This window comes from Ruditapes philippinarum, unplaced genomic scaffold (assembly GCF_026571515.1).
Source record: "Ruditapes philippinarum isolate M1 unplaced genomic scaffold, ASM2657151v2 ctg4737_1_1_1_1, whole genome shotgun sequence".
In the NCBI taxonomy this organism is placed as follows: Eukaryota; Metazoa; Mollusca; class Bivalvia; order Venerida; family Veneridae; genus Ruditapes; species Ruditapes philippinarum.
The window spans coordinates 47066-64247 of NW_026853887.1; the positions used below are offsets into that span (position 1 = coordinate 47066).

Consider the following 17182-nt stretch of genomic DNA (forward strand, 5'->3'; position numbering starts at 1 on the left):
TATAAATATATTAGGGCCAGAACGTTTCTCTGAAAACGTAAAGTGCGGGTCATGACACTACGAGGTTAACGTTACGACAGAACAATAACAAAGTGTGACAGTACATTGACCAGTAAGACATTACAATATCAACAGTATGACGAAGCACGATGGTTATCGTACTAATGTACTTCGCCATCATACCGACGTATTGTCAACATCGTACTGGCATACTGTTACCATCGTTTTGTCGCTGTTAAGTGTGCGCATAATAAAATCTTATTAAAGAATAACTAACTAGCTGTTTTTTTTGTAAATAAACACATGTATACAACATGACTTACAGTCGAGCATCAGAGGAAAAGACCGTCACTTGTAGTTATTCAGTGCGTAAATTGTTAAGGGCATGGCTTCAGCCGTGCTTTAAATTATCAACAGAATTTCCGAAAATCTTTATAATTTTAAACTGATATTTGCCTGTGAAGTGCTTGGTGTTTATAATATCTTTCTTCCGGTCTCATTTATTTGAATAAATGAAATTGCAAAAATATATATTAAAAATCGCCTGCATTAGAGGAAAATCGTATTTTACAGTTCTTGAAAGATAACCAAAGAAAATGTAAAATTTCTCCGCATAATCATCGTATACAACAAAAACTAAAAAATCCGCTATTTATAACACAATTCATAGACGTTATACTTGGTTTTCTACGTGATCGCGTGAAAGAGTGGATGAAATTACCGAATAAGTAACGATTCGCCACAATAACGATTCGCCACAGTCAAAATAACGATTCGCCACCTTATGATTATAACAATAATTTTCTTAGTTCGAATGGCCCTAGTTCAATTCAATCAACAAACCTTTTCAAAAATAATTTGACAATGACAATAATATTTTTACTTAATATTCGTAATTTTTAGTTCACCCCACCCCCACTCTTTCACGCGATTACGTAGAAAACCAAGTGTAACTTCTATGAAATGTGTTATAAATAGCGTCGAACGACATATATGCCCCCTTTTCTAGCCATTGACTCACATTATTGGTAATTATGTTAGAGATACTTGCCATAAATTGATACATTGAAGTGTTCAATTATGGAAAATTCAATAGGGGTCATCTAATAGTTATGACCGATCAATCTTAGAAATATAAAGACTCTGTGATAAATAGCTTTCAAGATAATGAGCGGAAACCATACTAACATTCAAGAACCCTGTGACATTAACGTTTAAACTAGTGACCCAAAAATCAATAGGGGTCACTTACTAGTTATGACCAATCAATCTTAAAAATATGAAGACGTTGTGACAAATGGTTTTCAAGATAATCAGCGGAAACCATTCTGACATGTAAGGCCCCTATAACCTTGACCTCTAATCTAGTTACTCCAAAAGCAATACAGATCATCTGTTGGTTATGATCAATCACTATGAAATATAAAGACTTTGTGATCATTATCTTCAAGATAATGAGCTGAAATCATACTAACATTCAAAGACCCTGTGATCTTGATATTTGACCTGGTGACACCAAAATCAATAGGGGTCATCTTCTAGTTATGACCAATCAATTGTGAAATATGAAGAGTTTGTGATAAAAAGTAATCAAAATAATAAGCAAAAATCATATTACCATTCAAGGCCTCTGTGACCTTGACCTTTGACCTAGTGGCCCACAAATCAGTAGGTCATCTACTGTCTATGACCAATCACTATGTGAAATATGTAGAGTTTTGATGAATATTTTTGAAGATAATCAGCGGAAACCATTCGGACATTTAAGGCCCCTGTGACCTTGACCTTTGACCTAGTGATACCAAAATCAATAGTGATCATCTACTAGTTATAACCAATCACCATGTGAAATATGACGACTTTGTGATAAATTCTTTTCAAGATAATCAGCGAAATTAATTTTGACATTTAAGGCCTTGTGACCTTGACCTTTGACCTAGTAACCCCAAAATCAATAGGAGTCATCTACTTCATATGATCAATCACCATGTGAAATCAGACAACTTTTGTGATGAATACTTTTCAAGATCATTCTTAAAATTTAAGGCCCCTGTGACCTTGACCTTTGATCTAGTGACTTAAAAATCGATAGGGGTCATTAACTAGTTTTGACCAATCACTATGTGAAATATGAAGACTTTGTGATAAATATTTTTCGAGATGATCAGCGGAAACCATCTGGTCTACCGACGGACAGCTAGACCGACGGACCGACAAACAGACAGACCGACAATATACCCCCTCTTCTTCGAAGAGGGCATAAAAACACACAAAAATGTGTGTTTATTACGAAAATTGATTTACGAAAATTGATTAAAGATTGATTGATTGATTGATTGATTAGTTGATTAAAGTACGCATATCGCAAATCTTAAATATTTGTTACACCTTTAATCTAAACAAGCCAATCATCTTAGGATTGATATAGAAATATTTAAAGATCCTGTATGTTTTGTGATTGATATTGCTACTGTGTGAATACCACACTTGCAAAAATTATACATGTATATAATTATGCAAATAAAACAATTTTCAAACGTCGAAGAATATGTAAAATGTGTACTGCAAATATTTGTGCACATTATTTTTAATCAATAAATTACATGCATTCATTTTTTATTGGAAAATTTGACTTAGAATTTAAAGAAATAAATTTCTAATTACCTCCCTTTATTAACATTGAATGTTAAATTGGGTAATATCTTTATAAATAATGCTTATTGGAACTCACAATATTGAAAACTCCTAATTTGAGCATCATATTTTGATATAAACCATGAGCAAATTGTGTTACAGGATCTTTAATTATTCTAAAAATATTTTGGAGTTAAAAAATCCTACGTAGGAGTTAAAAAGTCCTACGTAGGAGTTTAAAAGTCCTACGTATGAGTTATAAACTTCTAATTAGTCTTTTTTATCTCCTACGTAGAAGAAATAAGAAAGTCTTACGTAGGACTTATAAAGTCCTACATAGCAGTTATAAACTCCTAATTAGGCTTTTTTATCTTCTAAATAGGAGTAACAAACTCCTACTTAGGCTTTTTTTTATCTCCTACGTTGAGTTTTCAATTTTTATAGAGCATGTTAAATTGGCACCAGGACGCTTCCGTACTAAAGCGCACAATTTGTTGGGCTACAGAAACTACTGGTGCAATTTCATCAAACAAAACTTGACAGGAATGATCAATGCCATGATTCTCATCAAACATTTTTGGTTCATTGACTTTTGTCAGAGCTTTGGCACTTTAATGATTATAATTTTTAAAATTTGTCCAGACTAATGCTCTTATATCACTTATTCTATTTCAATGAAACTTCACAGGATTGATCAGTAGCTGAAGCACTTGTGCATACTACACAAGGTTTAGGTTGAATGATTTTTTGCTGAGTTATGGCTATCATGAGGTGACACATGTGACCACTGATCGCTCTTGTTTACTTTTTTCCTTTACAAATTATCGATGATTTTGATAGACGTTCGGTAATTTTACACGTGATTTGCTCGTGTGCATTGCACGAGGCCCCGTTCACACCACTGAATATGTTTTAAGATGAAGTAAAGATGTGACAAACTAGAAATGTGTCGTCACGCCACGGATACCCTCGCATGCAGCTAAAAATATTTATTTCTAAAGTCTGCACAAACTATTTTTTTCATTCTAAGTTCAAAGCCCTTCAACTATTCAATGTTGAAACAAACCATTATTATTCAAACTTCAAGGCCATAAAACTATACAGTGTTAACCTTTTGCAAATTGAATATTGCATATTTGTAGCCAAGATAATGTCTACATATATTTCCACAAAAGTAAGAGTGCGGAAACTGATTTTTTTTATCCAATTTCAAGAGAGATAACATGACCAAATTCAAACATGGCCTGATTATTCCTAAGATGTATCTAGATGTCAAATTTGAGTTGAAAGTGTAAAACTGTTGAAGAGATAATGAACTGAAACTACAAATCTCTTTCTTTTTTCAAAGTTCAAGAAGGATAACTCTGCCAGAAATCATCAAACCATGACCAAATTCGAACCTGACTAGCATATTCCTATGGCATAGCCATATATTAAATTTGAGTTGAATATTAACAATTGTTGGGAAGATAATGAACGGAAACTGAAGATTTCCCTATTTCAAAAGTAAAGGGGCATAATTCTGCCAAAAATCATTGTACCATGACCAAATTCAAACTTGACCTGCGCATTTCTATGACATAATCATCTCTTAAATATAAATTGAATGTATACAACTGTTGGGGAGATAATGAACGGAAACTGAAAATTTCTTATTATAAAGGGGCATAAATCTGTAAAAATCATCAAACCATGACCAAATTTGAACTTTACCTGTGCATTCCTTTGACGTATTCTTATATAAAATTTGAGTTGAATGTGTACAACTGTTTGGGAGATAATGAACGGAAACTGAAAATTTCTTATCTTTCTCAAAGTGAAAGGGGCACAACTGTGCAAAATTATCAAACCATGATCAAATTTGAAATTGACCTGCGCATTTCTTTGACGTACCCATATGTCAAGTTTAAGTTGAATGTGAACTATCGTTGAGGAGATAATGAACGGAGACTGAAAATGTCATCTACGGGCATAACTCTGTCAAAAATCATTTGACCATGACCAAATTTTATCTTGAACAGGATTATCCTATGATATATCCATATGTCAAATTTGAGTTGAATGTGTGAATCATTACTAAGCTAATGAACGGAAACTGATGATGACGGAAGGACGGGATGACGGAATGTTGTTACACTATACTCTCGAGCCATTTTATGGCGGGGGAATAATAAATTTCTTATGGCTTCTTTTTTTGTTGATAAGAACAAAAATATGAAGAAAACTGACGAACCTCACTATAGGTTAGAGCACATTTTATTTTATTTATCCGATAGTTCCACTATGAAATTAATCTAAGTACTGGAGAGTTTTGTGATAACGCTTTTATTACCAAACGTAATTTATCTGTCCTACATTTCAGCAAAAGGCTTCAAGGCCAATTTAGAATTTAGTGCCCTTCAAAATTTCCAAAAAGATACCCATTAGCCATAAACGTGAACCGATTTTTGCATTTTAGCAAGTACTTAATTAAAAATTATCTTGTGTTTAGTATGAAAGTTATAACTATGAAAATACAACTTTGCTATCTTTATCACGAATTAATTTACAATCAGTGTATTCAGTGCTATTTTCAGCAGGTGTTAAGCACACAAATGTTCTAAATCCATTGTTACAACAGAAGAAAATTAATTTTTGAGGCATAATGTGCCTTCGAAGGAAACAGGTACAGTTTTCCTGTTCCAAAGGTACCGACCGCCATTTGCTGTGATAATTAGAAAATGATCAAAATGAGATTATGCCAAAACGAAGTGACCCTTTAACAAAGATAAATATTAAATGCTTTAGTTCTATAATCATTGCATCTCATACTTAACGTGCATTATCACGTTTTGAATAGAAATAATCATTTTAATGGAATACATCAAAGAGCACATTTTTATATCACGTTCAATAACTGTCTGCAGTACAATATTATTTTGTGCATATATTACCATGTTAAATTGAGATTTAGTTACATATGATGCACACATTTCTTCAATGCAAATATAAAGTAAATCGATGATTATTTCTTTAGAGATATATTATGCTGAAATATGATATTTGAAAAATAACAAAAATGATAATTTGATAATATTACTATACAGTCTTCTTTTGAAATGTAGAATAAACATCTTAGAAAATATGTGTAACGTTTTAAACTCTACAGACTGCAGCTCAATTACGATAATAATAGAATGACGTAAAACCGTCTAATTATCTTTCATTTTTTCCCTCTAATAGAGAACGCAGCTTCCCATACATAGTTACTTCATTCTTTGTTTTCAAATCAGACATATTCAGTGACAATTTCATAAATTTCAATCAATTACGTGATTTGAATAGTTTACTCAAGTACTCAACAACACACTTAGTATACTTTAAGTCAAAAAAATAAATACATGTAGATAAAATTAGAAGACGAGTCGCATTTCCTTCCAAAATGAAACTAAACATGTTCATTTTAAAAATCAAATTTATTGTTAATTAATGTTCTCCTAAACTGAACTGAAATAATATTCGATCATTTTGATTTACTGTGCAATTTCCCTACAAAAATTTTCTTTGTGCGGAAAAATAAGTGGTTGTTGGCCGGAGTTGAGCGGAGACCATTGGTGACGGTTAAATTATAAAGTAAAAACTATCGGGGAATTAAAACTGGCTCCTGTGATGGGGTGGCTATTGGGAGAGGTGGCCGAGGTGAAAAGTCAGTTTTATTGAAACAATTCTATTTGTACTACCAAGTTAATTGCCGACGGTTTTGATTTTTTTCTGAATTCAACTAGGGGCTCATGGAAACGAAGTTAGTGAACATAGATAAATTGTGTCTGTAAATAGGAAAATATGTTGATATAAACATTTCTAGAAATTTAAAGTCTGCCTGAAGGTTATTTGAACATTATTTGACGTCTGCTTTTCGAGCATCCTCATCGAAATATGAAATAAATGCATGTACAAATCCTACGCTTTTGCTACAGACAAAAATCTAATGGTGACCACACATTAACTAAAATCAGACATTTACTGCTTTTTTAGTCAGACTTTTCATGACAAACATTTAAATCATCACGTCTCATTGATTCTAATTTAACGACTTAATTAGTAAAATACAAGTCACTTTTAGAATCTACAGTCAGTACGGAGGTTGCCTTAGTCAATTTCATTTTCGACCGGAAGTTGATGTCAGTGCTCTCAATGATGAAATGAAGTAACCATCTATAGCCTCGAACTTTTTATGAAATAGCAATCAAATTGTGTTTGTTGCAGTTCATCCAATTCATAAAGAAACTCCAGACGATAGCTTTAAAATGCGGATTTGATCTTGTCTTATAATTTTGCTGGATTTCTTTGCTGGTTTGTCTTCTTTTTTTTTAGCTCACCAGAACCGTAAGTTGAGGGTGAGCTCTTAGTAGCAAAGGGGGATACTCCGTCGTCCAGCGTCCGTCGTCATGCGTCAACAATCGTCTTCTTCTCTGACACTAAAATGCAGATTTTCCTTTAATTTGGTCTGTAGCATCCTTGTGACAGTCACACTTAAATTTGCTCATTTCATTTCAATTGGCTTTTTAAAGGGGTCAACAGAGCTAAAAAGAGAAATACCTTTAAATGTCTCCTTCTAAAGAGCTAATTCTGTAGCATTCTTAGGTAGTCAGTTATCAAGTTTGCTCATATAAATTTGATTGGGCCCTTTTAAGGGCCGCTTAAGCTAAAAAATAGAACATTCTTTGAAAATCATCTCCTACTGAAATTATTGATAGATGATCACCAAACTTTGTCTGTAGCATTATTATGTAGTCTTTTATCAAGTTTGTTCATATTAATTTGATTGGCCATTTTAGGGACCGCTAAAGCTTAAATGCCTCGGGCCATGGCATTTCATCAAATTATATTTTAAAGGTATTCTAAGCTCAAATTTAATATAAGAAAATATTGACAATGGATACACTGTCTCTTTTTCAATATAGAATAAACGTGTTTTGACTTTACACAGTGTAGATATGTTATGTGTTAAACTCTTCACACTGTAAGTCGTCATAGTATGAATTTATGGTTTCATAAATAAATACCTGTTTTGTTTTCTTTTTAGAAATTACCAACTTTTCTTGGCCTATAATAGGGAATGCAGATTCCCATTAATAGTTTATTCATTCTTTTTATCCAAATTAGACATAGGACGTAGGAATTTCATATATTTCAATACATTTCTATGATAAAAATATTTTACTCAAGGATGAGCATAGTATAACTTTTATAATGAAAGGGAAATGTGTACATGTTATGCAATTCTTCCAAGCTGAGAGAAAGTCTTTATGTCATGACCTTTTTGCTTAAGAAATGATTTGAGGTCATTTGCTTTGAATCTGAACAGTAAACATATCTGCACATTGTCGTCATTAAACATGCTAAAATAAGACTTCACTAGCCACTATTACACTGTGGCTTAGATCAATGGTATAGAAAAAATCTATTTCTGGTATATCTGGACATACTGTTGAACCTGAAGTCTCATGTGCAAAATTGAATTTTGGTATCAGTTGAGCTGTTATGGATATTTTTGAAACCATTTCACCTACTTTCTTGTCTTTTTGTTTTTTTGTTTTTTTATTTACAGACTTGACATTTGGACCAGGATGCGAATTAAATTCAAAAAATTGTTGTCCCAAACTGTAAACTTCAAACATCTACAACTTGCATATTTTGCATGTGACATTTTGTGTATTCATTCACAAAAGTTATAAAAAAATTGTCCCATCAAAATTACCTTGCGCTAGTGGTCATTTATTTTGCATTTATTCTAAAAAGTCTCATAACTCAGAAATAGGTACACACTTGCTACATAGATAATTTTAACAAAGCCTTTCAAAATATTAGGGCAAAATATTTCAAATTTATATTGTGAATATTGAAATAATGGGTTAGATGAGTGATAATATGGCCATCTTAGTGGCCCTATTGTTAATTGTGAAAAAAAAAACAAGCAAAAAAATCAGTGTTATGAAAGTACATTACTAGAGGGGCAAGTTAAAGTTGAGCTGACCTTGCCGTAAGAGATGGACTTGCTTTTCCTCTTGTTAATAATAAACTTAACTCAAAAGAATAATCATTATACATTTTCCATGCACAAAAATAATTGCAGACGCGTTGTTTATTGACTAATTATTGTCTGCCTGAAAAGGTCGGACATAAGAATTAGTGGATTGTGACTCAGGCCTCCTAGAGTGGGGATGTGCGGGGAAAAACCGGTAAATAACCCAGGATTTTTATGCTTTCCGAAAGAAGAGTATATAGTAGCCACTTATTTGTCCGTCCGTCAGTGTTATCTATCTTACTCATGCTTGTCCGGAGTATAAGCTTGTTCTGGCTTCAAGCTGCTTTTTAACAGTTTTGTTTTCCATCTTATGTGGCATTTAACGTCATATCACAATATATAATCGTATAGCTATAACAGTGATATGTTTTAATTGTTTGAGAAACCATTAATGTGTTTCTTTTGAAATATTTTCTCTGTTTCCGCCGGTTCAATGCGTCAGCAATTGGGTGTATCATGGAAAAAAAATCTTAAAGATTTAGTTTGGAGCATTAAGCTGAATTTATACCGTCAAAATGTCCTTAAACTGTAGATCTGGTCAACACTTTTGTTCAAGTGTTCTACTAAATGGACGGCAGTTTGTGTCTAGGACATAAGACTTATAATTAAATTTACACTTTTCTTCCTTTGATTTGATAAACATGTAAAATAATTGTAGATGAATCTGTAGAATTTAATTACTTTTGTTAATTGATCAGTGACTTGCAGTGAAAATAGTTACGTATTGGAACAAAAAAAATGTATATGTTCGTTATTCACATGTTAAGATTATTTTCCATTGAACATTTTTGTCGTTATATATTGTGTTGATCTGTAAAATAACTATTAGACCAAAACGATGATAGTAATTTTAAAAGGCGGTATGGATTCGGACTAATAATCTAATAATCACTAGCCGCATCATGCAGGGGCAAGTGGTGTTCTCCTTGATCAAGAAAATTTAACTCATTGCCCACAACCAGTTGATTCCAAAACTTATGTCTATAAGCTTAAAGCTTGTTATAAAATCGAACTAAAATAAATACTGTATAAACCAACTTTGAGGACTTGCTTTACTGTCGCACATTGCTTATGGTTTGTTTTAAGGAACGATAGTTGTCTGTCATTCTGCAGGAACAACAGGTATTGCGTAATAATCTATTACAGCTTTAAAATCAAAACCACATGAGTATGTATATTTTTACTTTTGACCTTGAAACTTGTCTAAGAATGGCTCTCAGTGACCAAATTAAGTCAAGATAACCCCTTTAAATATACTTAGACGGGCACATATCCAAACAAATGGATACAATCTGTTCTAATACGTTAAACATTGTAAAACAATTATTGAAGTACTGTAAATTATTACTCTATTCACATTAATAATTATAACATAAATTATTTTAAAAATACAAAGAAGTTTAAAGCTATCTATAATCTGCGTAATTAACAGTTTGCATTTCATTTTTCAGAGCTTAAAAAAGGTTTGATTGCATTCTACAAAACGAGACACAGTAAAGTTTTCCTGTCGCCCCTTTTCGAAGAAAATGACACACCTTTGGCTTCTTTCTACATACGACCTGAATTGAATTTAATAATCTCAGCACAAACGAGAAATGATGAAAAAAGACCAGTCAAATCGTTATCGGTGATGTTTAAGACGGGAAACCAAGCTAACCGAGAAATACATGTTATTGCCGATGCTGGTCTCGGAAAAACTGCATTTTCAAACTATCTGGCGATCACGTGGTGTCAAGCTCATTTTCCAGATGAAGACATGATTCAATCTTTTCAAAAGGATGATACAGACTGTATGCAGGGATTTGATTTCTTATTTCTGATCTTATTGCGAGATTCAAACGATTTATGTTCTATAGATGATCTCATATTTGAAAAGATTGTTTCAAATTTGGGTCTAGAAGAAAAACCTTCAAAGGTTTTCCTTCTTAAAATTTTGAACAAAGAGAAATGCCTCGTTATACTTGGAGGACTAGATGAATGGACCCACCCCGAAAAGGAGGAATGTTACAGATCACCCCGATCAATCCCCCATAGGAATGACCGAGAAAATTGTACAATACTGACCACCACGCGATCATGGAAATTAGGAGTTTTGAATCTTAATTCGTGTCAAATAGGAGAAAAGGTAGAACTTACAAAATTAAGTTACGACTCGGCAGTCACACTTACGGAAAGGATTTTACAAAGACTGAAATCTCACCCCAATAAGGATGCATTACAACGTGATGTCACAGCGTTCATTTCAGGAGTCAAAAGCAGACAAAATGATGAACTTACTGCTGTGCCTCTACTTTTGATATATACAATTTGTTTATGGTGTGACGGTGTTCAAATAGGAAATTCAAGATGTGGAATCTATATAAATATAGTAGAACTGCTCTTATCAAGAACGATTCAGAAGCATGGAGATCTTCGGAAATTGTTTGACCATTCTGAAAGTGACATTCCAGAATGCCTTGCTGAATATGAAAACTGTACAAAATACTACCCACTCCTTATGTGTTTAGGGAAATTAGCTTATTATATGTTATTCAATGAAACAAGAGAAAACACGCTAGTATTTAATGGATCAGTTGCTAAAAAATATCTCTCAACAGACGAGATGAAATTTACCCTTCACTCAGGAATGTTGTCAGAAAGTACATCTAAAACATTAACAAAAAAGTTAAGTAAAGTATCATTTCCCCACAAAACAGTTCAGGAATTCTTTGCTGCAATATTTATAAGTTCTGAAAATGAGGCTCGGAAAATTGTTGTAGAAAAATGTAGAAATATTCAAGACATTTTAGACATGTCACAAATTTATGAATTCATAAGTAAAATAAATGCTGCCCGGATGTGTGAAATATCAAATTATTTCATGTATGTGATAAATGAAGACGAGGAAACACGCGTCTATAGAACTACGACAGATAACGAGTACTCCATGTACGATACTCCATTGTTAGACATACAGAAAATGTTCATGTTTTGTTTACAAGAAATGCCTGAAAGCGAAAATATTCAATTATGTTTACAAGATTTTTTCATTGACAAGAACACCGAGCACAAAGAGGAGTTACAACGTTTGTTAAAACAAAATAAAACCAACATAAAATCACTTTATATAGACACCAGACGTACTTCCAGCAGTTTATGTGAAATTATAGATTTATTCTCTCTCACAGATCTAAATCATATACAGAAACTTTACTATCGTGGAGACAGGTGGAAGGTGACTGAGATAAAGCGGATATTGTTTCCCAGTTTACAGAACGTAACTTTGTTGTTTGGTAAATTGACAGATGATGACGAAAATCTGAGTAAAAATTTGGCGCGAGTGCAAAACTTACACTATTTATATATTGAAGGCTTCTTGTTTTCTCACAAAATACTGGAAATAATTTTCAATTTTATCTCCGGTCAAAAATCAATAAAAGAGTTAACATTGAAGCAGTTATACTGTAAAGAACATGGCGACCATGATTGTAAAAGATTGAACTTGGACTTGTCTCAGCATTCAACTCTATCAAAGTTAGACATGCGGCGGTTACCTGACAGGCTACAACTAAATATATCAACACCATCATTAGTTTATGTTAGGTTGTGGTACATCAATCTAGATGAAAGTTCATTTTTACTGTCACGTGACATGTTGAATATTGAAGATATGGTGTTGTCGGATATAGAAATATCTGCAGAAAGTTTACAGAACTTTATTACCGTGCTTGAAAATCTGCCGCAGTCAGTTAAAGTAGTGATGTACGCCATTAAACCGGAAACAGAATATAAACGTGTTAGAGAACATATTCGGAGTTCACAAACTTTCCATGTGATACCAGACAACCATGACTACAACGACTGGCGGCGGTTTGAGTTCAAAACAATAAAACCAAGTAAAGAATAAACAAAGAAAAAATGTAACAAAATAAACTGAAGAAATTACTTTAACACTTTTACATGAAATCAATTCAAATATGGCCACTTACAAAACAAAATGGCGATTTTTCTACGTTATACAGGTACTGTATAGTATGGTCATTTAATTTACAAACACTAATTTCTGTTTAAAGTTTAATTAAGTGACAGTTGTTTATACAAAATATAAATAAATAAATAGCATTTTGAGAGGAGATATAATTCTAGGAAGTTTTTTTACCAGAACTTAACTTGGTACTAGGATTTTGAAATATTTTACAAGTAAGTGATTTTATATTGAATTGTTTATTTTCATACATAATTTCATTTTACAGACCTAAGATTGAAAAAAGATTATTCTAATTGAATCATATTATAATAATTTCTTTTAATTAGATACAAAAGCTATTTATTCAAGTGGAGTTTATTTCTGCATTTCGCACCCTATTGTCGCTAACAGTAGTAGTGTAAGACGTATAATGTAGTTGGGTAAATTTTTGAATAAAATGAATTTTTGTGGATTTCTTTTTGGATCTTTATTTAAACATATAATGAAATGCAAAATCGGGAAAAAAACATAAAAAGCGTAAACAAAGAAACAGTAACAAAGAAAAGTTTGTGAATCTTAGTATTGCGTACAGGGTCGGAGGCCCGTCAGGGGAGGCATATTTAGACAAACATAATAAATCGGTGAGCGAAGTTTTGAATGAAACTAATAATATACTGTTTGATTCTTGTAATAACGTTTTGGAAGATATTAATTCAGTCAACATGGAAAATTGCTCACATGCTAATCAAAAACTACCCACGGAATGAAGCCCATAGAAAAAATGTTTGTTTCCGGCAGAAAGTGTCTCACAATCAAATCCACCGTCAAATAGTGACATTATGAATTGTCTGAAATATCTAAAGGTTAAACTGGACGGTGTTGAAAGTCGTTTAATCAAACTAGATTCCTTAGAGAAGAATGTTATATCATTCGAAAAAGATCTAAAGTTACTTAGAGTACAAGTGCACGATCAACATAAAACATTAGATAATACATTAACAAGTATAGCGGAACGTTGTGAAAGAGTAGAATTTATATCCGCCGAATATCAGTCCAAGGTAGAGGAGCTGGAAAAGAAAATTCAAGCCTGAAAGATAAACTAACTTATTTAGAATCCCAAAGTATGAGAAATAACCTTGTGCTTAGTGGTTTCAAGGAGGAGACGGAAGAAAATTTGGAAGTGAAATTTCGAGAATTTTTGGTAAAGAAACTGAAGATTGCTTAATCAATAGTTGATTCTATCAAATTAGAACGCATACATCGTATGGGAGCTCTCAGTGCCGACAAGAACCGTCGGAGGCGAAATATCCTGGTAAAATTTGCGTTTTTTTTCTGACAGAGAGCTGGTTTGTCGACAAAAGCAATTATTGAGAGGATCAGACTACTATCTGTATGAGCAATTTCCGCCAGAAATAGCAGCTCGTCGCCGGAAGTTAGTGCCTAGACTCCATGACGCAATTAATGCAAACAAAAAAAAGCTTGATTGGTATATGATACCTTATACATTGAAGGTAAAACTTTCAAATGCGACTAGGAACTGTCGGAGAGTGAAATAAGTGTTCCTGTGTGGAACTGTAATGGCCTAACAGACAGTAAATTAACAGACTCTGATTTTGTTTCTCTTGAGATGATATAATCATTTTAAGTGAATCATGGACAGATAGTGACTCTATTATTGATATTGATAATTATACTACATACATTTTTTTTCGTAAATTTAAACATAAGAAAACTAGGTGAAATAGTGGTGGCATTACTATATATGTAAAAAATATTTGTAATGAAGGCGTAGCTGTCGTAAAAACCCATTTTGATACGATTATATGATTAAAGGTAAATGCTTTTTTTCAATTTTGATACAGATACATATTTATGCCGCCTATATTTATGGTCAGACGAGTCTCCTACCTCTCGGGTTATAAATGTAAATTTGTTACGATTACTTATTCAAGATTTGTATCAGTTTGACAAGTTAGAACGCGCTCTTCTGACGGGGGGTTGGAATTGTAGTAGGAGTAGGAGCTAGTCCGATTATATAATGTGTGACTCGACGGTAAATTTCACCGATGATATTAGTTATATACCTGATGAGAACCTTCCCAGAACCTCATGTGATAACATATGTAATAGCCGTGGATTAAAAGTGTTAGACCTGTATAAAGCGACAGGTTTTCGAATTGCTAACGGGCGATATGTAAACACAGACGCGTACACATTTTTTAACCGTAATGCATGTAGCGTTATTGACTTTCTTTTGTTAAAATATACTTTTATACTATCAATTCGGTTGAAGTCTTGCCATTCAACGCTTTCAGTGACCACGCACCTTAAACATTCTGTATGTATAGGATATTAACATAGTACGAGGTCTTTCTGTTAAGGAAATACCTGGTCACGAATTTCATGTGACACCGAGAGCGCGTAGGGCTCGAGGTGTTTCATGAAAGTCGTGACCAGGCTTTTCCTAAACAGAAAGATCGATGTACGAGGCCAATATCCAAATTACACACCGTAAAACTATATTGGCTTGAGCAATGGCTGAACCGAAGCATTTGATGTAACGCACAAATATTATTTTTAACACAACGCATTTACAGGTAAGCTTTTATCAACATTCTGCTTGAAAACAATATATATTTTGCATTTAACTTTGTTTTTCCCTTTAAAATAATAATCAAAAAAGCTAAATGTGCAATTTGTCAATAATAAAGTGAAGGTCTCTAATGGAAAGTATGTTAAAGTATGAATATCTATTTTGATAGTATTTCGTATCAGACAATGCGGACAGTTGCCCCCGGACGTTTGCCCGTTTTTTCTGCTGGTGTGACTTGTCACTTGTCATCTCAGGATAATAATTCATTTATTCATGGATGCTATTTTGACTTTCACAAATTTGCACGAGAGTTTTTGTGTATTTAAGCACAATGAAATTTCGAAAATAGGCGATGGATTTTGGAAGCAAACAATTCAACAATAAAATATTTTAACAATTTAAAACAGGGAGGGGGCAAATGTCTGTCCCTTCCAAAGATATTAGGGGGTAAATGACCGCCACTGGGAAAAGGGGGCAAACTTCCGAGGGGGAAATTGTCCGAAGGGCAATGTCCGGATATCCAGCAGACCTAGAAAGATTAACATATGTATATTGTTTACAAGTGTGAGATACATTAACCGAAACTATATTTTGTATAGCAGATTATAAAGTGTACTAGAATAAAATATGATCGTTCATCATATTTTTTTATACTAAATCACTTATAACTTTATTACCTTTTAAAAATCCTAATAATTATGCTGTGATTACTGATATATAGTTTCATAGATACGAACTTGAAACGTCCATTTTGTTTTATTGTGAACTTAATGACAGAATAACCACTTAGATTGCTATTTCTTTGGAAAAAATGACACGATTAGATAAATGTTAAATGTTTCCTAACTTTGATATGCTATCCATTATTTTTATTCAAGGATTTAATATAACTTCCATTTATCCATTTATGGCAAGTTTCTTTAACAAAATTACCAAAATTGTGAGTCAAGGGCTAGAAAAAGGGGCATATGTGTCGTTCGACATTTCTTGTTTTAAATCTGCATTTTATTACTTAATGTTTAAAATTCATCAGTCGTTTTTTTTAATAACTTAAAATAAAAAAATCTGGAAACAAAGGGATCCCTCGGAAGCATAAATCACAACAAAATAACATAAGAATTGCAGACTCGGTTTGATTGAGTCTGTACATGTGGGATAATTATTAAGTGCAACATCCCTCACGCCCTCTAGCATCGGCTTGAGCGGTACTCAATTCTCAACACTTAATAGTGCTGGCATTAATGATCCCGAAGGACCAGAAAAATATAACAACACTAATAAATACTAAGTTTTAATTAAAAATGATACTCCCAGGCTCCCGTACGATCTCTTGTAAAAACAAATTGCTTTTGATTCATGCTAAATATTTTATTATTTTCACAGATGATAGCGCAAAGATCTAAAAATAATTTTATTTGCTAGCGTAATAATGCTCTTGATATACATGTAACTTTGTATAAGGTTCAGTTTTGTCTCTGTTTATCCTACTTTAAGCCAGTAACGGCCTGCAAAACATCAGTCAAGCACTCAGTCTCAGATGGTCCAGTGATTACGATAAATAATTACAATTCCAACAATTTAATCCCAGACAAGCAAACTAACATAAATACAAATATTTCAGTTAGATCTTACATAAAGAAATCCCATACAAGTTCGATTTTACATAATGAAATCCTATACGTACAATATAGATTTTAACTAACGAGATACCATACATAAGTGCAATATAATAACTAAAACTTAAAAATCCTTTCAAAATGTAGAATCTCTGGATCTCAGGTCACAGATTCCAACCTGCGACGTACAATGTGTGCTCACAAACAATTAGAAATTGGCTACGTGAACAAAATTGCCCGATAAGAGCGCGGCGTTCACACACAGGCAGTATTTGTACATTACGTCATTGGTAGGCACGTTAACGCTAGGCGCGTTTACGTCGTTG

General features: G+C 33.0%; 1 protein-coding gene across 1 annotated transcript in view; it reads left to right on the top strand.

The window, feature by feature from the left end:
• Positions 1-12987, top strand: part of LOC132738256 (uncharacterized) — a 28618-nt gene extending 15631 nt beyond the window's left edge. Inside the window, exon 5 of the mRNA XM_060725724.1 lies at positions 10153-12987. Coding sequence (XP_060581707.1) covers positions 10153-12587 — 2435 coding nt within the window. The 3' untranslated portion in view covers positions 12588-12987. The remainder of the gene's footprint in view (positions 1-10152) is intronic.
• Positions 12988-17182: the final 4195 nt, after the last annotated feature.